Source organism: Corvus hawaiiensis, chromosome 6 (assembly GCF_020740725.1).
Source record: "Corvus hawaiiensis isolate bCorHaw1 chromosome 6, bCorHaw1.pri.cur, whole genome shotgun sequence".
Classification (NCBI taxonomy): Eukaryota; Metazoa; Chordata; class Aves; order Passeriformes; family Corvidae; genus Corvus; species Corvus hawaiiensis.
The window spans coordinates 65271517-65296079 of record NC_063218.1 but is presented as its reverse complement, the minus strand read 5'-3'; the positions used below and the strand labels follow the sequence as shown (position 1 = coordinate 65296079).

At 55.4% G+C, this 24563-nt stretch overlaps 1 protein-coding gene and 1 long non-coding RNA gene across 3 annotated transcripts; one reads left to right on the top strand and one right to left on the bottom strand.

Annotated features, from left to right (window-relative positions):
• Positions 1–1132: 1132 nt before the first annotated feature.
• IGHMBP2 (immunoglobulin mu DNA binding protein 2) lies at positions 1133–24498 on the bottom strand. Of its 2 annotated transcripts, XM_048306629.1 has the most exons (15): positions 24412–24498; positions 23647–23816; positions 23180–23372; positions 22569–22666; positions 18074–18237; positions 17151–17351; positions 14990–15137; positions 13078–13252; positions 8301–8483; positions 7756–7874; positions 6707–6801; positions 6290–6413; positions 3595–4404; positions 3044–3216; positions 1133–1603 (listed from the first exon to the last, which is right to left on the bottom strand). In XM_048306629.1, the coding sequence occupies exons 1-15, from the start codon at positions 24483–24485 to the stop codon at positions 1406–1408; spliced, it is 2925 nt and encodes a 974-aa protein (XP_048162586.1). In that variant the 5' UTR covers positions 24486–24498; the 3' UTR covers positions 1133–1405. The 2 variants fall into 2 exon arrangements, with proteins under 2 accessions (XP_048162586.1, XP_048162585.1); XM_048306628.1 differs by having other exon boundaries at positions 1427–3216.
• LOC125327428 lies at positions 17345–20508 on the top strand. The gene is made up of 4 exons (XR_007204243.1): positions 17345–17478; positions 18055–18404; positions 18599–18789; positions 20388–20508. It is a non-coding gene; the product is annotated as an uncharacterized LOC125327428 (long non-coding RNA).
• Positions 24499–24563: the final 65 nt, after the last annotated feature.

Sequence of the window (24563 nt, the reverse complement as noted above, 5' to 3'; positions counted from 1 at the left end):
TCCGGCTCCTCCCCCTGCCCATCTCCACTCACTGATGCCCAGATTCCCTTCTCCCACGCTTCCCCCTCCCCACCTTTCCTTCCAGGAGCCCCCCCATCCCATCTGCTGCCAGGGGAGCCGGTGCCATCCCTCCATGGGTGACACATGGCCTTGCCCTGGGCACTGAGGCACGAGCCAAGGATGGGGGGGGGGGGGGGGCGGGGTTGAAGGATGAGGTTTTCTGAAGGATGAGGAAGTTTTTGTGGGAAGTTGTTCACAGCCAGTACCCACAGGCCACAAGGTCCAGGGGAAATTTTGCTTATTAGCTATCCCAGCCAAGTACTTGGGAAAACACGGACACAGAAATCCCTGGCTGTCTGGCAGCTCCTGCCAGCTGCTGAGCTTTGCTTGGGATGAGGTGAGTGACTCCCACGGGTGCTGGAATCTGTGATGTTCAGCCCCAAATGATGGGGAATGTGTGGGTCAGGCATTTTTATAGTGCTCCTCTCCAGCCATTCCTATTTGGAGGTGCCTCTGCACCTTCTCCTTCATCCTGGGCTCAAAAAACGCTGCTGAGCTGTTTTGGTGGGGAGATGGATGGACCCTGCATGAGGGGTTAGGAAAAGGTCCAGGAGGGACACAAGGCTCCCTCCCACCTGGGAGGGCTGCACAGAGCTCACGTGGCTGTACCTGCTGTCACTGGGGGCTTTCCCAGTGGGAATCAGCCTCCAAGGAGCTCTGCAGGAAGGGCAGGACAGGTCTGGGAAGCGTCAGGGAAGGGACAGGCGGCAGTGAGGAGGGAGAGACCTCCCAGTGCCACAGGGAAGGCTGGCTCTCCCAGGGAAGTGGTTCCCTGGGCTGGAGCGGCTCCGTTTGGGCTCGAGGCCTCCCGATTCCCATCCCTGTTCCCATCCCCAGGCACGGGCGGAGCAGCGCTGAGCCCCTCCTGAGCCCCTGGCGCAGGTGGGGAGGGAATGGCTGCGGTGTGGACAGGCCGGGTCCCTCCAGCTCCGAGCAGTGCCGGAGGATTGCCGGGCTGGGACACAGCCATTCCCTCAGCCATCCTCCCCGGAGCACAGGGTCAGCCGGGCTTTTCGGTGCCTCCCACGCTCCTGCTCCCGGACATCCACCTTTTGTGCTGCAGGGGCCGATGTGACAGTGACACCGACAGCTTTGGGTGTTTAATGCCCGTTTCCCCCGTGTGCCCCGGCCCCTGAGCGCATCCATCACCGTGTCCGTACGGATAACCGGGACAACACAGCAGCTCTCCCTGCCCTGCCTCAGCCCTGCGGCTTGGGAAGGCTCCCAGCTCCAGCTTTCCCCCCCAGAATGGAGCCCCCCCATTCCACCCAGGCCCAGAACAGCAGCTTCACCCTCGGGGGGCTGAGCTGTGGCTTTGAGGTTAAAAAAGCAGCATTTGGGTTCCTCATTTCTCCTTGTCTTTCTTCTTGCCCTTCCTCTGGCTCGTCAGCTCGCTGAGCTTCTTGTCCAGGCGCCGCTGGAGCTGGGCTCGCTTGGCGGGATCCAGGGATTTGTCCTTGGAGCCGCTGCCGGGATACAGGACCCCTTCCCGGCTGATGCGCTGCCGCGCGTGGGCCTTGGCCTTCTCCCCACAGCCGTGGGCCTGGCGGGAGAGAACGGACAGCGGGCCAGGGACCGCCCGTGGGGCAACCAGGGGCTGGCACTCCCTGAGCCTGCAACCCCCTTTCTACCTGCTTTGCATCCCCCTGAAATCAGCTCCCATCACTTACAACCATCATTATTATTATTATTATTATCATTATCATCACCATCATCATTATCTATTATTATATTACTGTGTTGCTATATTGCTTTATACACTTGCTTATTTTTATAATTTAAATTTATTGGTTTATGACGATTTATTTTTATTTATCGTTGTTAACTATTTAATTTTACTTGCACTTAGTTTCATTTTATATTTAGGTTCTATAAGTTTCATTTTATATTTAGATTCTATATTTTTATATGTTTATTCATATACTTACTGTTTAAAATTAATAATTAATATTTATGATTCTATCTTTTATTAAGCCATCATTTATAGCTCCTCTTGCAGAGAATGAAATACAAAGATCCAGGTCCTGGGCTCTGCACAGCAGGTAAATCATCTTTTGGGATGCTTCAAGTGGCTCCTTCCACCCCCTTTCCAGTGAACTGGGAAAGGTCATTTGGGGAATGGGAGACCTTTTTTAGCCATGGATCTGCTTTAATGAGCCAACTCCAACACTGGAATTATCTCCCACAGCTGAGATCCTAAAATCTGACCCCTTTTCCTGGCCCATCCCAGAGTCATTTATGTTTCCCTGGAGGGGGGTCCCAGCCTGTTCCCTCAGAGCCGTGACAGCCCTTCCTGGGGCTGACATGGATTTGAATCCCTACAGCTGTTGGAGCCTCGTTACAATTCAGCAGGGAGAGGCCATTCTGCAGGGAATAAATCCACATCCTCCTGGATGGTGAGTGACCATAAATACAACTAATCCTTGCCATGGAAACAGATAGCTCTTGACAGGGGGAAAAGCTGTGCCAAGGATTTATAGGGCTGCTGAGCTCCAGGAGGCTCCACAGGGCATGGAAGCTGCAGGATGAGCAACAGGGACACAGGCAATTCTGAATTGCTGGCCAGGCAGCACTGCTCCATGCCTGGCCTGTCCCCAGGATGCAGAGAGGATCTGCAGAGGGCTGGGAATCATCCTCAGAATGCAGAGGGAATGTGCAAAGAGCTGGGAATTGAGTCCAGGCTCGCTCGAGCCTGAAACTTGTGCTTCTCCATTTCTGCTCCCTGCCTCACTTTATCCACACGGCCTCAGAGGACAAGTGCCAGAAAGTGGTAAAGAAGGGCACAAAATGAGAGGAAAACAGAAAAGCCCTCAGGAGGAGGTGAGCAGAGCCCAGGTGTCAGCACCTGCCAGCCCTGTGTACCTGAGGTCGGCGCAGGCTCTGACAGGGAGGGGGGCTCTGTCCAAACTCCCTGCAAGGAAACCCTGCCCGGGGAGCTCCACAGGGAGAATTGCCAGGCTAAGCTCCTCCTGCCCCTCCTTACCTCGGGGACGTGGTGGCTGAGGCAGAAGAGCCGCTGGCAGTGGTGGCAGAGCTGGCCCAGGGTGGTGACAGAAGCCTTGCAGCGGGGGAAGCCGCAGGTCCTGTCAGCTTCGATGGCAGCCGAGATCAGAGCGTCGAAATCGTCCCCGGCCGCGCTCCCGATCACCGGCTTTCCTGGGAGAGGGGAGCACACACCTGGACTGGGGCCTGGGATCAAACCCACCCTCCTGCAGCCACAGGGCAGCCTCTGCCTTTACATCCTTCAGTGTGGGCCAGGTACTTCCCTCAGCTCCTCTTGGGAGCCTCCCATGCAGCTCCTGAGCCTCTCCCCTGGGAAAGGGTCCCCAGTGTTTTTCCTTTGACTTAAGGAACGTGTCTCCAGGTATCCAAACCCCTCTCCCTGGGTGCTGCAGCCAGTTCCCACCTCCCTGCAGTTTTCCAGGAGCCACACGCTCCATGCACAAATCCCAAGGTCTGGAGCAACCCCACTGGGATTTAAGATCCATTCAAGGAAGAGCATTACTTGTGCTGGTTAGGAAAAGCTTGACCCACCTTTGGCTTCGCTCTTGTCCTTTTTCCTGCTGCCACGGCCGGGCTCCTGCACCTTCCTCGCCGCCTCCTCCCGCCTGGCTTTCTCCCTCTGGACTCTCTCCAGGTGCAGGGATTTCAGGTCCACTTTCCCTGAGCCCTCGCTGCTTTTCCCCGGCTCCGCGGGGTCAGGGGTGTTCCCGCCGGGATGCTGGGGCTCAGGAAGCGGCTCAGAGGGCAGCGGGGGCTCGGAGGGCAGCGGGGACTGCTCGGGGAGTCTCTTGCGGACACTGATGTACCTGTCCCGGCCCTCCCCGGAGCTCAGGTGCTGCAGCCCGTACTCCTCCGCCAGCACGTGAACCAGCATCCGCTCGTGGGAGTTCAGGGACGCTGGGAAATCCAGCTGCGCCTCGCTGCTCGCCAGGAAGGCCACCAGCATGGCCCTGAACCTGTCCCCACCCTCCTTGGTCCCTGAGCCCTCTCTCCCAGGCCCAGAGGTGCTTGGCGAGCTCCGTGCTTCTGGTTTCTGGCTCCCTGCTCCGGCCGCCGCCGCCTTGAGCTTCCCGGCCGGAGCCGGCCGCGCTTTGGGGCCCGGCGGTTTGGGGCCCTGCTGGCGCTGGGCCCGGCCCTCCTCGGGGTAATTTTGGGGCACGAGGTCATCCAGGTACTCGAAGGCGGAGCGCACGAGGCCGTGCTGGGCCAGGTGGTCCAGGAGGCGCCGCAGGAAGGGGCGGCTGCCCACGGTGTGGCTGTCACACACCACGGCCACCTGGCGCCGCGCCCGCGTCACCGCCACGTTGATGCGCCGCTCCTCGGCCAGGAAGCCCACCTCACCTGGGAGACAGGAGGGAAGGGATGCCAGAGGGGGCAGGGCTGCCTCCAAGTAGGGGTTTGGTCCAAGTGACCCAAGGATTTCTTTGCTGGAGGGTGGGAGTTGGCGTTTACGGGCTCTGGTCCCTGCTCACACCTGCTCCTCTTCCTACCTGTGTTCCCCAGGCCCCACACTGAGCTCCTGGGGTTGGGAAGAGGATGGAAGGCACGTGGAAAGGGGAACTATCTCCCTGCCTGGCCCACGACACAAGCTCAGCTTGGAGCTGGGAGCAAACACAAGATGGAGCAGCGTGGAAAAGGCTCACCTTGCGACAGAGGAGGGACTGCAGGTAAAGAACTCCCCCCTGTCCTACAGAGCTCCCAAACTCTCAGAGGGTCTGTGGGAACAACCATTTGGGAACTCGGGGAGGTTCTGCTCTGCTCACAGACAGCAGCGGGAGCTGGCAGCGCCGGGATGACTCAGGCAGGATCAGGCAGCGAGAGCGGAGCGTGGGTGGTGCCGAGCTCCAGGCAACAGCGAGCAGGGCAGTCAGGAAGAGATTAATGCCATCTCTGCCAGAGCAGTGCCCAGCCTGGCTCTGCCTCAGCAGCCTCATCTGTGCTGCCTTCGGGGGACGGGCTGAGGGGGAGCCCCTCTCCCTGCTCGGAGAACAGTTCCCAGCTTCTCCGATGAGGTTTAACCCGGCTGCAGGGGCAAGTCCAACTCCTCTGAACCCTGGAACGGTTTGGGTTGGGAAGGACCTTAAGGCCCATCCACTGCCACCCCCGGCCAGGGATACCTTCCATTATCCCAGGCTGCTCCCAGCCCTGTCCAGCCTGGCCTTGGACACTGCCAGGGATGGGGCAGCCACAGCTTCTCTGGGCAACCTGTGCCAGGGCCTCAGCACCCTCCCAGGGAAGGATTTCCTCTTAAAAGAAGGTTTCCTGCTGGATCAGGAATGGCTGCAGAGGGACAGGTCAAGGAGAAGCCTCCCCGTGCCCCAAGGAAAGCAGTTCCTGCCCCACACCTGAGCTTTGGCCTCTCCCTGTGCAGGAGAAGCGGCTGTGGGACACTCACCCTCCTGGGGCCACCAGCTCCCACCAGCACAGGGGTGAGTCACTCCTGGATCAAGACTATTCTTAGTGCTGTCCCCACCTCCATTCTCCCCACAAGGCTGCTTTTCCTCCTCTAGGCTTGGAAAAAGAGGCACCTCCTCCTTCCAAGCACATTTTCCCCCCTTTTTTCCCCTTCCAGCCCTCGGCATTTCACCTCCAGCAGCACATGTGGGGCAGCAGGGCTGTGGATTTGGAAAGGGAATTGATCCCAGCATGGAACAGAGGTGATCACAGAGTGATCCTGCTCAGCTGGCTCCACAAAATCCTTCAGCTCCCCCACAGGAGGCTCGTGCTCCCAGGGCAGCAGCTTTTTTCCAGCTATTAACTTTCACTGCAGCTGCTGATAGCAAAGAACTCGATTTTCTGCTCTAGATTTTGCTCCCAAAAGCAGCATTTTCTGTGCATGGCTTGGGATGGCAGTTCCTGCTCACTTTCTGCAGGGAACTGACCCAAAATGGGCTCAAACCCCAAGAAATTACCCCCCAACTCCCCTAAATGTGGAGCTAATGGGATGTGACGTTCTTAGGGCTCTGGTTTAAATTGTTTCTGAGGCCTCAAGGGCCAGGAAACCTTCAAACTGAGCACTCCTGGACCTGCTGTACCACAGGAGCCTCCTCTGCAGCCCTGACAGCACAGAGATTCATTAATTAAACAAAAACGGCTGAAAAGGGAGGGTTTGCCAGTAAATCCACGCAGAGCCAAGTGTTAGAGCCCCGCAATTAAACCACAGCACTTGGCTACACAACTTCCATCCCACTCCCCGAGGGGCAGCGCTCCAGCAGCGAGCTCTTACCTTTCCTGTTGGATCTGACAAAGGACAGGATCACTGCCTCCTTCTCCCTTCCCTGGAAACCATCCACTGATTTAATTTCTAGCTCGGGGTGGCTGTGGCCAAGGTGCTGTCGGAGCATGTCCACCTGAGAAACAGGCCAAGGGTAGCTTTTAAAGGAAATACATGGGTGAAAAGGATTAAAATGGCACCATCTGGGGGAAAGTCCCTCCCTCCCAAACCCACCAGGATGAGCACTGGCATCTCCTGAGGCTGCGAGTGGAACACCTGACTAACAGCTCTTCCCTCCACGGCCTCCAGCTGCCCAAAGGTGCAGGAGTTGGTGCCAAATGCGGGTTAAATTTGCCTCTGCAGGTCTCTGGGATCTTGTGGTACTCCATGTGCAGGGAGAGGGGGGATGCCAGGAGAGGGACAGCTCACCTGGAGGTTGTAGGGAGCCACCACAGCGATGTCCTTGGCCTTCACACCGGCGTCCACCAAGGCCTGGACGTGCATCCCCACCAGCTGGACCTCCCCTGGGGCAGGAACAGAGTGTGACAGGGAATAGGGGCCGGAGGAATGTGCCCATCTCCCCCAAAACAGCAGGAAAGGCTGCCACAAACTGGTTATCCAAGATGGTGCCTGGTTCAGAGGGATCTAAGGGGAAAAATTAAATCCTATACGAATTCTTTCATGGTTTATTGGCTGGGCTTCTGCTTTGCAGCAAAACACAGTGATAAACATCAAGACTCTGCAGTGAGCTGTGCCAAAAGGCTGCCTCCCAAATTTGGGGAGATGTGCTTCTAATCCCCTGCTCCAAATCCCCGAGTTCTCTCAGAGCAGGCTTTTTGGCTCTCTGCGAGGGAACAAGAGCCTGTTGTGTTCAGCAGGGCCCTGGGAATGGTGCATGGAAAAATGGGGCACTTGAATGATGGTGGGGGTCAAACAGAAGGTGAAAGATATTTAAACTGGTAAAAACTGCCCTTGCATTTTCCAGCCTGACTTTGCATCCAAGCTCCGTAATGAAACCTAATTTTTCAGGTGAAAACCAGCAGGAACTCGGTGTTCTAGGAAAATCCATGGAGAAGAGCCAGACAGGATTTCATGGAAGGAGCAGAGGACTAGGAGGTAATTCTGAGCCCTATCCACAGCCTTCCCAAAACAGGCCTGTGCTCTGCCTGCTGCTGTTTGCCCTTCCCTGGTGCAAAGCACCTGCCACAGGCATTCTCCACCCTGTCCCAGCCCTCAGCATGGAGAAATGTCCCTGCAAGGGGACATGGCAGCCAGAGTGGCCATCCACAAGCTGGACACTGTCACCAGAGCTCCAACACAGCTCGGAGTCCCTGGAGCTTGAGGATTTATGGAGGGAATGATCTCTCAGCTAAGCAAGGCTCTCTGGGAGCCCACCTTCCCCAGGGGGACATCTCTGGGATGTGGCCAAGCCCATGGTGGGCTGAGCACCTCAGTCCATCCATTCTGGCCAATGGTACCTGGATTGCCCTTGGACTGTTCATCCTCCACTTCCAGCTCGAACAGGCCACAGCCAGCGGTGTCTATGAGCAGCAAGGGAATGCTGGTCTCTTCCGTGGAGGACACTCCCGGCAGGTCCCTGCACAAGGTATTTGGGAAAGGGCCAGTTACCATCGCTGATGTTACAGCAATATCCAGACAAGCTGTGGCTGCCCTGTCCCCGGAAGAGCCAGGCTGGATGGGATATGGAGCAATCTGGTCTAGTGGAAAGTGTCCCTGCCCATGGCACGGGACTGGATGGACTTCCAACCTTCCAACCCAAACCACCCTGGGATTCCATGATTATCACAGCGAAGGAGGACACAGAAGACAACTCTGCCTCACTTCTGCTTACAGGGCAAAAAGGACAAACCCCCCCAGGTAATGTCTCCTCGATGAAGCAATGGCTGAAACAAAAACACCGCCCCGGCCACAGGAGGAGCGGAAAACTCCGCAGGGAAGGGACAAACCGGGATGCAAAGGACATTTCAGCTGATGATGCAGCAGCAGAGAGCAAGTGACCCACCTGAGCAGGTGCTGTGCCACGGAGGGGTGTGCGCTGAGCCGGCCGCCGTAGAGCTCCGAGGACGCCCATTCCATGATGTCCCGGTGCATGCGGTACTGCACCGTCAGCATCCGCACCGCCCGCTCCCCGTAGTGCCCCGCCAGCCGCTCCATCAGGCTCAGGGACAGCCCCTCGGCCGCGGCCCTGCGCGGAGAAGCGCCTCAGAGTGGGAGGGCCCATCCCCCAGCGACGGCCCAGGGCGGGATGGGCTCAGCCAGCCCTTCCCGACACGCGCGGTGTCCGTCGGTGCCGAGGGTGCCCGTGGGAACGCTCTGGGAGCACGTGCACTCCAGCCCTGCTCAGCACCCTCGTGTGGCTCCCCTGGGGTGACACTGTCTCCCCTGTTCCACCTGGGTGCCAACAGTGCTGCCTGTCAGACCCTCTTCATTCTGTGAGATCAGAGAAGCCTGGACACCTGGATCCTGCCACCGGAATTCAAGCAATGCCAACCGTATGGCCTGTGGAGTCACCACCCCTGGAGGTGCTCAAGGAACAACTGAATGTGGAACTCAGTGCTCTGACAAGGTGGGGATTGGTCACAGGGGGGACTCAGTGGTCTTGGAGGTCTTTCCCAACCCCAGTGATTCCAGGATTCCATGATTCCATGATCCATCAGTGTAAGGCTGCAGCGGTGTTACTCCGGTGCACTAGGATCAGAGCTCCACCCCAAAGTTTGGAATGCTCAGTGTCAACACAGCAAGACCCCTGCTGCTCCAGCATTTCCATCCTTCCCTGGGCCCTCACCCTGGACTAACGCATGGATGCACCACACTCGTTGCTTTTTCACCCATTAAACCCCCATCACCTCCAGCAGCACCCTTTCCCCCTATCTGTGGCACAAATCAATCAAATTCCTCCTGATCTCAGCCTTTCAGGAGCCTATTTGCTTTCCCCGGCCCCACAGAGCGTTTGTTGGGAGGCACTATCTGAGGAAGAAGGATGGAAGTCGTTGCACTTGGATGCTGCGAGCGTGCGGAGATTTTTCACGGAGGCTGACACTGAGGGGGGCTGGCGGCTGCCAGACACAATGAAGCAGCACGAAGGTGATGGAACGATGACAGGGGAGAGCTCAGGAGAACGCTCTCCATCGAGCTCTGGGGCACGGCACGCATCCGATGCCTGCCGGGGAGTTCCAGCGCTACGCGGCCCCACAGCGAGCGGATCGCGGCGGCACCGGCCAGCCCTGCCACGCTCACCACAGGCACTTGGGAAACGTGACAAGACACTGCCGAGTCATTAAACGTGCAGAAGGGACAATTAAGGACAAATCTTTCCAAGAAGCCGGGCCTCATTAGCTCTCCTCATTGCTGACTCATAGGATGCAGCACACAGGCGGAAAAAAAAGGGAAAAACCTCTGGATGGACAGGGCTGCAGGACTTGGGAGGCAGCAGTTTGCCAGAGGTGGGCTGGGGTGGGTGGGGTGAGGGGGCAGAGCAGGATGTGGGGTTGGGGGATGCGTTCCAGTTATCAGGAATTAGCTTGACTCTCCCAGCTCCGCTCTGCCCACGGAGCGTGGATCTCCTGGACAGGAAGGAAATTTAGCAGGGAGAGCTGTTGGCACTCAGGTGCAGGCACATGCCTGAAACAGCCACTAAACCTCACAGCAAGCCTCAGGAATGATGCTCTTCCCTACCCTTCCAGCACCATTCCCACCACAGGGATCCGCAGCAGGTTGGTTATATGCTGAATTAATAATGAGGAATTAATCTGCCTGGCAATATTTCACCTGTTAATAATTTTCTATTATTTTACCACTCAGTTAATTCCTACAGTGGTTGATTTCTCTGCCCACAAAATCCTTGAGTGCCCTGAGCAGATGGTTTTTTACCTATCGATTGCTTTAGAGAAATAAAATTGGGATAAGAGGTTGGACAGACAGAACCATGCAGGGGATGCTTGGGAATATCTACTTTAAAGTACAGCTGGGAAGGTAGAATTCCCAAAGCCAGCCCACAGCAGGCAGGAGTTGTTGCTAACCTGCCTTCACCTTGTTTTGCCTGCAGGAAGTGCTGTGCTTGGCCAGCCTGCCCTGTACGTGTCCACAATGATCAGCACTAGGAGAAAAACAGGGAATTGTTTCCCATGGAAGGCTGGAGCTGTGTCCTCAGTCATGGCATATCTTTTCTTATTCATCCCTGAGACAGGAGCTGCTGGTGTGACTGATCCCTGCAGTACACACTGGATTTGCCTGGAAAAGCCTGGAGAAGGCTGAGTTTTCCCGCCTCAGGAACTCCACATTAATGGAGTTTTTAATAATAATAGTAATTAATACTAATTCATTCATGGATGTGCACCCAGGACATTTCAGCTGTGGAGGCTACCAGAGAAACCCAAGGCCTGGCACTTCAATGGCAAAGTGAAAGTGACTCCATTCAGACCTGATGTGGGAATCAGCACATGGATTTGGGATGATTTGGGATGGTGCAGACATCCAGAATGACCGTTGGCAAACGAGATGGCAAAATATCCCTGTGTTTGTCTAGGAAACGGGTTGAGAGCAAGAGGTTTGATAAACATCTGCTGATATCTGAGGGGAGTAAAACCAAATTAAGACATCAGAGCCCTGATGTGGAGATGAATTCGTCGGGAAAAGGGTGGAATGAGGGCTCCAACAAGGCAAACAAATGTTCCTGTCAGACTGCAGGAAGTGCCCTGGCATGGAGATGCCCACTGAGACAGGGACAAAATGGAGGAGAAGGAGGACCTCCAAGATGGACGTTGGAAGCTGCTGCCTGTGAGCCTCGGCTGGAGCTGCCGAGGGGGATCAGAGGGGGCTGGAATGTGCCAGCATGGACTGCAAGGTGTGTGTGGGGATGCCCTCTGCATCCTGGGACAGCGCCAGGCGTGTCAGAAAGCAGGGAAGAGGAGCACCCTTCAGACTCTCTGTCGAACATTCCCTAGGCCTCACGGAATCACTGCTGACAGTTAACAGGTAAATGCTGATTCCACGGAGGAAAAATACAGTCCCAGAGCATTCCTGCTGGACAGAGGCTTCCTGCCTGAGCAGGGCTGACTTCCCCTGCTGTAGTAACAGCCGAGCCTCCTGCCAGCCTGGATTCATCCTGGATAACTTCAGACCCTTCCCCGTGGCCCCAAAAATAGGAGCCCACCCACTCCAGGCCCGCTGTCATCAATGGAGAAGGGGAAGGTGGGTGGAAGGGTTGGAGTCCTCCGCATGAATCATCCCTGGAAATAGCTCCTTGCTTCCTCTGAACCACAGAGGAGGTGGCAGGTGATTCGGGGCCTTTGTGGGAGCTCTGGAAATACCCACGGAAGGAGGTGGAAGGGACCTGCCTCTGCCCTGCTTCCCGGGCCTGCAGGGAATGTGGAAAGCCCAAACCAGGGCTCTCCAGCGTCCCATTTATTTGCATCACATTGCTCAGGCTGGGAAAGATCCTTGACAGCACGGAGTTTGACCATTCCCCCAGCACTGCTGGGGCCACCAAGTCTAGGTGATGGAGAGAAAAGCACAACTCCTCAAGCAGGAGCAGAAGGAGATCCAGGAGCTCTGCAGGACGTGAGGAGCTTTTTGCTGCTGGCTCCAGCCAAGGCTCCTGGCAGCAGCCACCGTGACAGAGCAGAAAAAAGCAGCTGCTGTAATGTTTCTGGAGTGAAGAAAAGCTGCCTTATCTCAAAAGAGGGAGCCAAAAGTGACACCAGCTGAGTGTCAGCCCCGGAGTAACAGAGCTGGGATTCTTACTGTGTTTTGCCCTTAATCTGACAGTCTGGGGTAAGAAACAGGCTGAGGCTGCTGAGGTGGATCCAGCTGGATGGGGACTATGGAGCACTATGGATGCAGTTTTTCTGGAGGAGAAGAGGAACCTCATGCACCACTTACAGAAAATAATGACAACACTGAAATTAGAAGGACCAAATGGCAAATTTCTTCTTGCTACCAACAAGATACTACTCCAAAATGTGCCTTGCTTGGAAAACCCAGGCATGGAGAGCTGGCCTGCAAATTCCCAGGGAATAAACAGCAGGATGCCAAGGGTGCAGGGCTCTGGAGAGGCTTTTGGAGCTCACCAGCCCGGACACCTCCAGGCAGTTGAGCACGTGTTTATCACCTGCCACGATCAGCAAGCTTTTGGGCATCTGAGAGAGGTAAAATGAGAGAGAGGATGCTGCAGCCCCTGAACGTTGCTCTCCCTATCTCTCAGCCACGTGCCGCGAGCTGCTGCCTGCCTTGGATTTTTCATTTCCTGTGTTCAAAACTCAAGTGAGACGGCAGATATGTGTCTTGTTCATTATTCTCTGGAAGCAGGAGAGGACGTTTATGAAGTCAGCCCCATTTCTCTGCTTCTGTGCTTCAGTAATTCCAGATTTGGAACTGCCTAAACCAGATAAACATGAGCACATTTATGTTTTAAATTACTCCAGGATTCCTCAGAACTCTTTGCAGTATCCCCCTGGAAGCACAGGCAATTTGCACTATCCCCAGCTCTTTTTCACAAACTAACTGTTCTTATTATCCACGTTGTAGGGATTAGGAGGTTTATAACCCCTGAGGTGTGTGATAATGCAGCATCTCACTGGGCCAATTCAGATATTAATACAGTAAATAAATAAATGTGGAAACCACAGAAGCAGAATTAAAGGAGAGACTTGGATTAGCCTGAGGATGAGCCCGAATTCATTCCACAGAGCCTGCAGGCAGCACAGAACTCTACCATGAAATGTCTCCCATCGCGAGGATTCGGAAGCTGCACGAAAGCCAGGAGGATCCAGGATTTTTACCTGTGGGAGATGATGGTGGGGGGCAGCTGCTTGTGATCCCCAGCCAGGATGCACTTGGGAGCCTTCAGCAGAGGGATCCAGCAGCTGGCTTCCAGAGCCTGGGCACACTCATCAATCACCACCAGGTCAAAGTGGGTTTCAGGCAGCAGCTTCAGGGGGCCATCTGAGGAAGCACCTGGTGGAAGGAGAAGGTTCCCAACTGAGCAGGGAAGTGAGGAAGAGCGAGGAACCTGCTCTGGAAACAAACCTCACCAGCTGTAATAGTGACTGAGGCAAGTGAAATCATGTTTCTTTGCAGAGATTTAGGAATCCAGCCCTGCCAAACACGTATCCACTGGTATGTGTAAGTCAGGATTGTTTTTGCCAGTTCCTCTTTGTCCTTTTTTCCCTGGCATCTGGGCCCAGAAGCTTCCAAGTGTCTTTGGGAACAGCAGCAAAGCCCAGATGCCAAACAATATGCTCCAGTGCTTCACCCAGAGCAGAGCAAGGAACACCCACCTTCCTGCTGCCCCCAGTGCCAACAGAACTCCTCATCCGCAGCACTCAGAGGGCGAGGGACTGGGGATCCACCCATCTGGTAACCGAGGGACACCCAGGGAGGGGGAGATGGGCTGAGACCCCACCGCCTCTGCTCCTCCCTGTGGCACTGGGAAGAGGGGAAGGAACTGGAACCAGCCAGCCACAGCGAGGGCTGATTTTTAACATCAGAAGTCCATCTGTAACATCTGTCTCCTTACAAACATCCTGCTCTAACCCAGACCTACTGATACTGATCCACGCCTTGATCAGAAATCTGAATTCCAGGGGCGTCCAAATCTCCCTGCTGTTCCCAAAAAGGATGCCAGGGAGGAGAGCAGGGTGGAGAAGCCAGCCTCCCAGACCGGGAGATTTTTATTCACAGAAATGTTTTTTCCAAAGCTCCTGTGCTATTGCAGCTCGGAGAGCAGGGATTTGGCTTTGCCACTGTAAATCCTGCTGCCTCTACAGCTCTGCATCACCTCAGACGTTCCAGTTTGCCATCAAAGGCACTGTTTTCCTTCCAAAACTGTTTTCCAGCCTGTATGAATCCGCTCTGTTGAGTTGTACAGATATAACTTGACTTTTGCCACTTGCACAGACCCCCAGCTGGCTGGGAAGCTCCAGTCCCAGGGAGAATCACAGCTGATCAACAAGAATACCAGTTCTACTGGGAGAAGGAAATCTCCCCCTGTCTTTCAGGCAAGTTAAAAGAAGAGAGAGGCCAATTCCCAGGGACTAAGACACGGAAGGATTTATCTTTCCATTAACCTTCACTCCAGTAACTTGCTTTTTTGTGACCTAAAATTATTGATGTTTCCTTTCAGCAAACGACCCTTGAGCAACCAGATCTGAAGATTGTAAGTGGGCCCTGGAGGATCAAGAACCTGAGGCAGAAAAGCCCTTCCACACGTGCCAAACCTTCCCACCCGTAGCTGCAGGCGCCCGATGGACACCTGGAACTGCTCCCTAAAACCCTGTGTCACACCATTTGGGTGAGTACAGGAGCAGCCCCGTGCAGCCGTGGGAGCGGGCTCTGGAAACACGTGCTGGATTCCATCAGTCCTGGAAGGGCTCCAGGCAGGGAAGCAATCCCACGTGACTTATGCAATCGGGAGCAGATTGCACACCTCCAGCAGCACTTGTTTACTCACTGCACTCCCAGCTCCTACTCAGAGCTACCAGGGGCCCTTCCAGATCCATATTCTGAGCTCAACAACATCCTGTGCCAGAGTGGGAGCCGGGAGAACCCCACTGGGGAGGGGTTTGGGAGACTTTGCTGAGCTCCCAGGAGCTCGGAGCAAGTCTCCCAGCTATCCCAGCAGGATGCTGCCCTGCAGGGCACATGGTTCACCTGGCAAAGGGAGGGAAAACACCGAGCAGGAGGATCTCACACCTGTGTTGGTGGCAAGGACAATGCCGGCCTGGCTGAGGGCCGCAGCCATGGCAGCCTCTTCTCGCTCCTTCAGCTCCTTCTTCAGGGTCTTAATCTCACCCAGGAAATGGCTTCGCTCTCCCTTGTCTTGGGCCTTTTTGGTTTTTGCCTAGAAAATAGAAAAATCGGGATAGAGCCAACTGCTGCTACTCAGTTCTGGCCATATCTGCGACCAGCCAAAGCATCTGGGCACAGAGCACAGAGGAATGCTTGGAAAGAGGGGTCTTGTTCCTCTGCTGAGGGAGAGACTGGGATTTCCTATTTTATTCTGGGGAAGAAGAGCCCTTCTGGAAGCAGGAGGGCTCCCCAAGCCCCAGCAGCAGCTCTGCCATCTCAAACTGGCCTCTCCGAGCTGCTGGAAAGGATCCAGGGCAGCACCCAGACAGGCCCAGGGCTTTTTTTAACAGGTATTATGAAGTGCATCTACCACCCCAACCCACCAGCACTGGGCACCAGCACTTCCAGAGCAGCAGCCGTGGGACCACAGCTCAGATGTGGCTCACTGAGCAATCCCAGATGGAAACTGGGATTATTTCCCTGGAGGTAAGGCTGATGACTTGAGAAAGATGAAAAGGCTGCAGACAGAAGCTCTTATATGCAGCCAAAACAGTAAGACTTGCTGGTTCCTATGGTCATACCATGGATGGATGGATGGATTTTCCAGGGTCTACCATGGATCAGCTCAGCCGCCTGTTTTGGTTCAACTCATGGGTATTTAAAACTGTGAAACCTCCATGTGTCTGTCAAGTGTGGTTGAAATGGGCTCAGGAATTCCAGGGGTGGGATCACAGGCCCTGAGGATATGGTCAGTCTGGATGTCACCCATTCCTAGTTAGTGATTAGGAATTTCAGCTCTAATCATCCCCACCTGCCTCATGGGGGCTCCCCCATCCACTCACTGGTCTGGGAGTCTATTTAAGGCCAGCTCATGGAGTGAGCCTGGTTTCTTCCCTGGACTCCCTGCCTCATCCTCCTGGACTGCTCCCTGACCCTCCTCAGCATCCCTGGAGCTGGACTGGCCCTGGACCTGTGCTGCATTTCTTGCTCAGGTACTGTGGGGCTGAAACCTTGCTGGGGCAAGGGGCATCCAGAAGTTGAGGTGAGGGAAGGAGGCACAAAGGGGTGGGAAATGCCCACAGAAGGCACAGGTTTTTATTCTGTTACTGCTCCTTCTGTGGGCTGGGGTGAAGGGAAGGAGGGAGAAGAGGCAAAACATGGAGTTGCAAAGGGAGAAATTGTTCCAGGGACAAATAGGGCATGTGGCAGGGGAGAAACGGGCAGGAGGAGGAAAAGATGGGTCAGGACCTCAGATAGATGAGCTCTCTGCAGCCAAGGGCAGCTTCTGTGACAGAATCCTCCCAAGGACATGAAAGGGAAAATTAATCACCAGTGAGACAGAAAGAAAATAAATAAAGAAGTAAAAAAATGGCTTTTGGACAGTGCTGCCACCAGAAAGGGAAGGAAAAGAACCTAATTAGCATCAAATCCTCACCCCAAGTAGCGGAGCTATGTTGTAAGATAAGGTTAGGAAAATTAGGGTGAGAAAGAAGAAATTAAGGATGCATTTTTAAATCTGCTCTGCTTCCTACTTGAGGTGGCTGAGAGTGGGAGGGAGTGTCAGGACAGGCAGAGAGCTCGTTAGGAAGTGACTTAATGATGGGAATGTTTCTCTGGTGAAGAGGAGGGCATGGAGCAGGCCAGACAGGTGATGTGAGGGGCAGCAGCTCCCCACACAGCAGCAGGGACTGGGATTTTCCCACTGCCATGAGGGATTCAGGCAGGAGGAGTTCTGCCCTCCAGCACATGAAGATCAGAGAACCCCAGAATGGTTTGGGTTGGAAAGGACCTTATGGATCATCTCATTCCACCCCCTGCCATGGGCAGGGACACCTTCCACTAGCCCAGGTTGCTCCAAGCCCCATCCAGCCTGGCCTTGGACACTGCCAGGGGGGATCCAGGGGCAGCCCCAGCTTCTCTGAAATACCCATTCCAGGGCCTCTCCTGCCCCACAGGGAAGAACTTTTCCCGAATATCCCACCTTCTATCCCCCAGCCAGAGCAGTGGGATTACTCCAGGCCCCACACGTGCCCACCCCCGCGGGACGCGCTGCAGGGCCACGCACCCAGGCCTGGTCGATGTCTCTCCTGATGTCGGCCACGATCTGGGCGTTGTCCCCGCGGGCCAGGACGGCATCCAGGGAGTGCTGCTGGATGGGCTGGAGCAGGCGGGCGGGGTGGCCCAGCCGCAGCAGCCGCGCCCTGCCGCCGGCCAGCCGCTCCACCAGGTTATCCACGGCCACGTTGGAGGGGGCACAGCACAGCACCTGCCGGGCACAAACACGGCCTTGGCACCTCTGGGGCACCCAAAGGCTGGAGCAGAGGAATCCAAGCAGGAAGAAGCAGAGAGAGGGAGACCAGCGTGCTTCTGTTGGGAATAAACCACCATCACAGGTAATTCCCTCCCTGCTTTGCAGCACGGGTGTAGGGTCCCCAGTGAACACCAAACCTGAGCTCTGTCAGGACCTTGCTGGAGCTGCTGGGGAAGCCCCTGGACCCTGCAAGCCAAGCCAGGCTCTGGATTAGCACAGATCCAACGGGAGCTGCTCCAGCTGCCAGAAAGCCCAGGAGCGTGCAAAATAATCACAGAAACCTGGAATGGGTTGGGTGGGACCTTAAAGCCCATCCAGTCCTGCCCCCTGTCCCAGGCTATCCCAGGCTGCTCCCAACCCTGTCCAGCCTGGCCTTGGACACTGCCAGGGATCCAGGGGCAGCCACAGCTTTTCTGGGCACCCTGTGCCAGGTCCCCACCACCCTCACAGGGAAGGATTTCTTCCCAATATCCAACCTAAATTTCCCCTCTTCCCACTTGAAGCCATTTCCCCTTGTGGTATCACCCCAGTTCCGGATGAAGAATCCCCGCCCAGCTTCCCTGTAGGCCCCTCCCGTAACTGGAAAGTTGCTCTGACGTCCCCACACCAGGAGGGGTGGTCACTGGTGGCCACCTGAGGTGGTCACCTGTCACCACAGCCCTGGCACCGAGCCTCACCTTCAGGCCCTGCTGCACAGCCTGCAGGATGACCTCCACCAGCGTCGTGGTTTTCCCTGTGCCGGGAGGCCCGTGGATGATGGCGAGCTCCCTCTGAGCCAGGGAGAAGGACACAGCTTCCCTCTGAGACTCATCCAGGGAGGCATTGAAGAACTCCAGAGGCTCTGGGGAGACAGCAGGACAGTCACTGGGACCTCAGCCCCAGCTGGGAGCTGGCTGAGAAGCACAAATCCAGGAATACATGGCGCTCTCTGCAGCCAGCCCAAATCCAGCTGATAACGAGGAGAACGCTGGGAGGGAAGGCACTGAGGGGGCTGGAAGACCCCAGAAGGTAAAATTAAGCATTTCATGTTTCCAAAACAAACAGGCATCCATGCATCCTGCATCCTTGCTTCCCCAGCCCTGATATCTGGCCTTCAGCCAGTCAGTGGTGGAATTCCCAGAATTTAAGAGGCATTTAGCTGCTCCAGCATCAAACAGGTAGGTTTTCCTGGCTCTGGAGGGAGCTCTGGGTTTGTTTTGCAGGAGAACCAGCATCTTTAGTGAAATCTACAATGAAAATTGGGGAGGAAGTAGCAGATCTGGCAAACAAATCACTGCCAGTGAACAAACCCAACGCAGCACCAGCGAACAAGCAGGAAAACCCACAGAGTCTGTGAGCAGAACAGAGCAGCCCCGTGGTGGCCAGCCAAGACTGGGAATGAAGGCAGGAAAAGGTACAAAGAGCAACTTAAATGATAAAACTAAAATTAGTTTCTGCTTTAGGAAGGGAGGGAAAAAGAGGAAAGAATATGCAAATTGCATTAGAAGAGAATTGGTTTCACTGCAGAGACCGAATTCTCAAAAGCTCCTTTTTAACCTGCCAGATTTATCTCATTTAGGCCCAAATTGATTCTCATCCCCCCCAGTCCTGCTCCTAATCTCCTTGTTCATTATGGGAGTTAATTACAGCAGGGATGATGACTCATTACACCGAGGTTTCCCGAAAATAACGTTCCCACAAAAGCTTATATAAGACACGTCTCTGGGCATCCTTCCCTGCCGGGCATCATGTGCTTCATCCCTCCCTTTGCATTAAGGGCTAGATTAAAGCCATGGAAGTTTCTCCTGGTTTTAGGCAGGTGAACTCACGTGCGGCCTGGGGCTTTTGAAGCAGCACCACCAAATGAGGTTAAACAAAATGTACTCATTGAGAAGGTGATGGGGAAGAGAGAAATGGGGCTAAAGGTGCTTTTTGCTGCCACTGCCTCTTGGTTTAGATGTAATTTTTGGGTGAGTGTGTTAATGACTAAGAGAAGAGCAGGAAGCATCCCATGGGCTGGGGAGAAAAAGCAGGAATAGCTTAAAACCTGAGAGGCATTTCCCACAGCGAGGAACAGCCGGGCCGTGGGAGTCATTGATGTTTCCTTGCTCAAGGATGAGCTCAGGAACTTCTCCAGGCATGTGCCCACCCTCATCCCTCCTAAGCACACGCTGCCACGAGCTGCTGTGTGGGAAGGCTGGGAATGTGCCTCTCCTGGGCTGGCCACAGTGGTGGGGAGGAGGGAAAAGCCTCCTATGGGATGCTGTGGCTCCTCCAAACTCTTCTCCCTGCAGCAGCTGGGCTCCAGGTATCCTCACCTGAAGAAATCCCTGCAATGTGTCTCCCTGGTGGCCGGGTAATTGTTCCCTGATGCCCAGCTCCGTTTCTTAGTGTTGAAAACCAAACCACCTTGGCCGCCCAGGCTGGTGCCCCAACATTCCCCGGAACTGAGACGCTTTTCTGCGCAGTTCCAGCTGCTCTGGTGAGGCAGTGGGTGGGCGGCTGCTATCCAAGCCCAGGAAAGGGGTCTTTGCACCAAAAATGGATGGGAACAGCCCTTTCTGGGAGGAAGAGCCCAGGTTTTCCAGAGCTGGAAGCCCTTTCCAAGGTATATTCCCCACCAAGAGCAATCCAGACCCTCCCCCAGCAGCTCCTCCCCGGCACAACCTCACTGTAGCCAATGCTGCTGGACAAAATCCAGCTGGGAACTTCAGCCTGGATCAGAACTTTCCCTGTTTTCCAAAGTATCTGGCAGCTGAGCTGTCTGGACTGCTTAGTCTTCCCCAAGAGCCTCGGGGGCCTCTCCACGGTCCCTGTGATGACAGGGCAGAGGGACGAGGAGCATTTCGGGTGTTTTGCAAGTGGCTTGTGCCAAAAAGCCAAGGAAGTTTTTCATGGAAATCCCTGGTGCTTTCCCAGTGCTCTGCTGCCAGGCTGGCTTTTACTGGGGACATTCCTGCCTTTTAACCAGGATTTTAAATTGCTTCTTTCCCTTTTCAAATGTTTTTACAGCCATGGGCTGAACTGGACACAAGCCAGGCCTTCTGGAGCCAGTGCTGGGATGAAAAATGAGCCTCCCTTACTTCCTCCAGCCCAGCAGCACAGGAGAGAGCTGGCAGCTATCACTGACGGGCACAGGTAAGGCAGAGCCTGCCTTCCAAAGGGAATCCAATCCTCTTGGATGGCCGGGAGGAGCACAGCAAGCAGAGCAATGCTGGCCTCTGCTGGCAAGCAAAGCCTCTCCGCTCCCCCCCATTCCCAAAATGTGGGGGTGCAGGGGTCCCACATGGATGCTGGGAGCAGGGGAGGATTGTTTGGAGGAGATTTCAGGTGTGGAAGCTCCAGCAGGGCCATGGGTGCAGGTCAAAGTGGAAGGGAGACAAGCAGGGCATTTTTGATGGGTGAGCACCTGGATTCTGCTTCCCAGGGAGTCTGGTAAGGGCAAAATTCCTGCTCAGTTCAGAGTCTGCCTTTTTGGAAAAATTCTTCTCCCACTTGGCACCTTCCTGGAGGCAGCAAGGTGAGGTGTGGAAGTGCTTTGTCCCAATATCTTTGCTGCAGATCCCAGCTACCTGCTGGTGATCCCTTCCTCTCCTTTTGACTGTTCTGAGGTTATTCTTCCCACAGCCTGTCCCATGCTTTTGTGTTATGCCAAGGGTATTTATCATTGCACTTCTAAGTGCTTTGAAAGGACTTGGGCTTTGATGTGCTGGGTTGGGCTGCTGCTGTCTGGTAATTAATTACTGAAATGCACAGTGGTATCAGGGCCCACCTACAAGATTCCCTGATTGAAAAATTAGGATTCTCATCTTTTCCCCCACATTTAAATAAAAAATCAGATTTAGGCTTCTGCTGCTGCACATTTCACCTGCTGGAGTGGATTTTACCCTCTCTCCTCCCCGTGGCTCCCTGGTCTCTGACGGAAGCGAGCTCGTCTCGCATCCCAGAACGGTGTTGACACAGATGTGTGTCTAGACAGCCAATTTCATCAGCTGTCCAGGACTTATTGACTCAGCCTGCTGCTGATGGGTTTGTGTGAAACCAGGTAATGGACGGGACGAGACAGATCCCCAAAGAAACCAGGCTAATGGGTGCTCGGTCATGGAAGGAGAGGCTGTGACGTGGAAAAGCTGCCTGAGTGCGGGGAGGTTTGTCGTCCAGAGCCCTTCCGCTCAGGGCAGGCTTATTCCAAGTTATTATCACTTAATTCCTGGCTAGTACAACATCTCCCTAGCTGGGGAGAAAGCAGCTCTGAAGTGAGGAGGTAACTGCGAGGCCTTTGTGTTCACACTGCACCTCCTCTGTCTGCCTAACGTGGCTCAATCCGTCCATCCACATTCCCAGTGCTGGGGAGATGGAAAGTTCATCTCTGCGCAGCCTGGCACAGCTGAGTGATGTGGTGAAAAGGAGTTTTCCTTCATTAGAGGCAGTTCTGCTCCCCCAGGGGTGAAAGCACTGTTGAGGGAAGTCGGTTGATTAAAATTTAATTATTTTATTTAATATTAAAACCTTGAGTGCACCAAGGTCCTCAGGCAGCCAAAGGGCTAAAAGGTTTGACTCAGACTGGGATCAGTGCTTAGAGAAATGGGGTAGGACTCATTAACACCCATTTTTTGTCCCTGGTATATGCTATCAGAAGTCAAGCCTGGCTGGAGGGGATGGCAGAGAGGCAAACCATGGTGGGCAGCCCAATCCAGGAATCCAAGGAAGACAAACAGTGCAGGGAGCTGTGGAGGGGAGGAAAAGGGGCAGAACCCTGGCAGGGATGGACAGCACGAGTGGGGAGAGCAGAGACCTGAGCTCTGCACGTGGCTCAGACACAGCCCACCCTTCAGCCCAGCCCACCCTCAGCCCTCATTCCCTGACTTTTGCAGCCCAGATGATCCTTCCCTTCTGTCAAGGGATAAAATCCATTAGCAGTTATTGATACCTGACACAGCTGCTGATCAGAGCCTTTGCTCTCCCTGTGGCTTCTCCGAAAGGTGAAGCTGTGTCACTCCATCTTTCGTTTTTTTCCAGAGAAGCACACAATGCTACCAGCTGCAGCATCACTGGTGACTCACATTCAGCACTGGGGTCTTTTCTGCAGCAAAGTGGCTGCACGTGTGGATAAAAACTGGGATCGGAGCTATCTGTGTTCCCATGGGCAATTCCCAAGGATGCCCGTGAAGCCTGATAAAAAAGGATCCTTACTTGTTTCAGGGAACGCCCTGGGAGCAGAGGCAAAGAAGAGGACGTCAATCAGGTCGGAGGCTGGGCCACCACGGTACTGCTTGAGTGCAGTCAAGGCTCTGCCAAAGAAGGGAATATCCAGGTTACAGGCACAGCAGGAATTCCCCTGGAGACTCCCAAGGGCCCAGGGACAGGCTGTGAGTACGGACTGAACTATTCCAAGGCTGAACAATGCCACCCCACAGGACTAATCCCACACAATTCCTGCATCCCCCAGCCCTTGCACACACATCCCTGTGCTGGCCAGGCTTCCACTTCCCACCGTCCCTGCTTGGTACAGCCACGTGTGCTTTTCCAGGACGTTTATCCCGCAAGGAGCTGTTCACTCCTGCTGCCAGGATGGAAAAGGCCCTACAAAGAACCCAGAGAGTTCCAGAGGAAATGCAACGGGGCCAAAGCGCAGCCAGGGGAGGGGAAGGGAAGAGCAGGACCAGCCAGCAGGTGGGTAAACTGAGGCTGTTGTGAGGCTGTAGAACAACAAATCCAAACTGGGAAGGGTCTGGGAAGAGCTTTTCCAGACTAACCTTGGCACTCCTCACCCCTCTGGGCAGTCAGCCCGGGCGAGCCCTCACCTTTTGAGCCTGTTGTAGGTGACATCGTTGGCCAGCTTGAGCAGGCGGAAGGAGTGCTCGTGGTCCACGGCCAGCTCCCCATCCCGGGGCTCCTCCAGGGCCACCGTCACTGCCTTGGGGGTGACACGTGTCACCACGCCCGTGCACAGCGGCTCCCCCTGCCCGGCTGACTCGTACAGCCCCACGATGTCCCCTGCAAAGGTTTGACGGCAGAGTGTGAGGTGGGGCAAATGTGTCACTGCCCAGAGAAGCTGTGGCTGTCCCTGGATCCCTGGAAATGCCCAAAGCCAGGTTGGACAGGGCTTGGAGCAACCTGGGGTAGTGGAAAGTGTCCCTGCCCATGGCAGGGGGTGGCACTGGATGGGCTTTAAGGTCCTTTCCAACCCAAACCATTCCATGACTGGAATGGAATTGGACACCTCCAGGGATGGGAAATCTTTCCTTGGAAAGACAGGAATGTCACTGACCAGGCCCAAAGCTGTTGGAGGGCAGCTCGGTGTCCGAATCCCGATTCCTGGGCTGCAATGTCACGAGGAGACGTCCATAGAGGCCGGTTCTCTGGCTGGTGACCTGGAGCTTGAGCAAGCAGACCCCTCTCCGCTGCAATTCCTTCAGGGAGACACTCTCCTGCCATGCCCTGGGAACCAAACACGGGTGGGAACACCATAGGGTAAGGCTGAGGGCCACAGCTCCAGGGGACAGTGTGGAATGGCCTCATCCTGGCTCCTGGCAGCTCCATCCTCACGGCTGGGTAAGTGTCTGTACCCCCAGCGTGGGCATCTAAGAGGGTGTCCTGGTCCTAAGGGGGAGTCCAGCAGGATTCCCCATGGATCAGAGCCCTGCGGGGTGGGTTTCCTGTTGGGGTGAGCTGGTCAGAACGGTGGGATTCCAGCAGCATTCCCACCGGTGACAGGAGGGTTTCCCGGAGGTCACACGGCGTTCCAGGGGAGGCTCTCTCAGGGTTTCCATAGGTCACAGTGGGTCCAAGGGGAGGGTCCCTGAGATCCCCACGGGTGACAGAGGGTGCCAGGAGGGTCCCTCTGGGTTTCCTACAGATGACAGGGAGTCCCAGAGGAGGGTCCCTCTGGGTTTCTCCAGGAGACAGTGGGTCCCAGCTGAGGGTCCCTCTGCGCTGCCCACAGCGGTCCCGCGCCCCCCCAGCCGCAGGTGTCCCCGGCCGTCGCCGCCCCGCAACCCGCCGGCGGTCGGTGCCTGTGCCGTGTGTGCCGCACCTGCTCTGCGCCAGCTCGGCCTCCCGCTCGTCCCGCAGCAGCCCCAGGTGCCGCTCCGCCGCCTCGGCCGCCATGGCCTCCCCGCCCCTCCCTTCCCCTCCCCTCAGCAGCCCCGGCCCCGCCCCCGCGGTTCCGCGTCCGGCGCGAGGTCA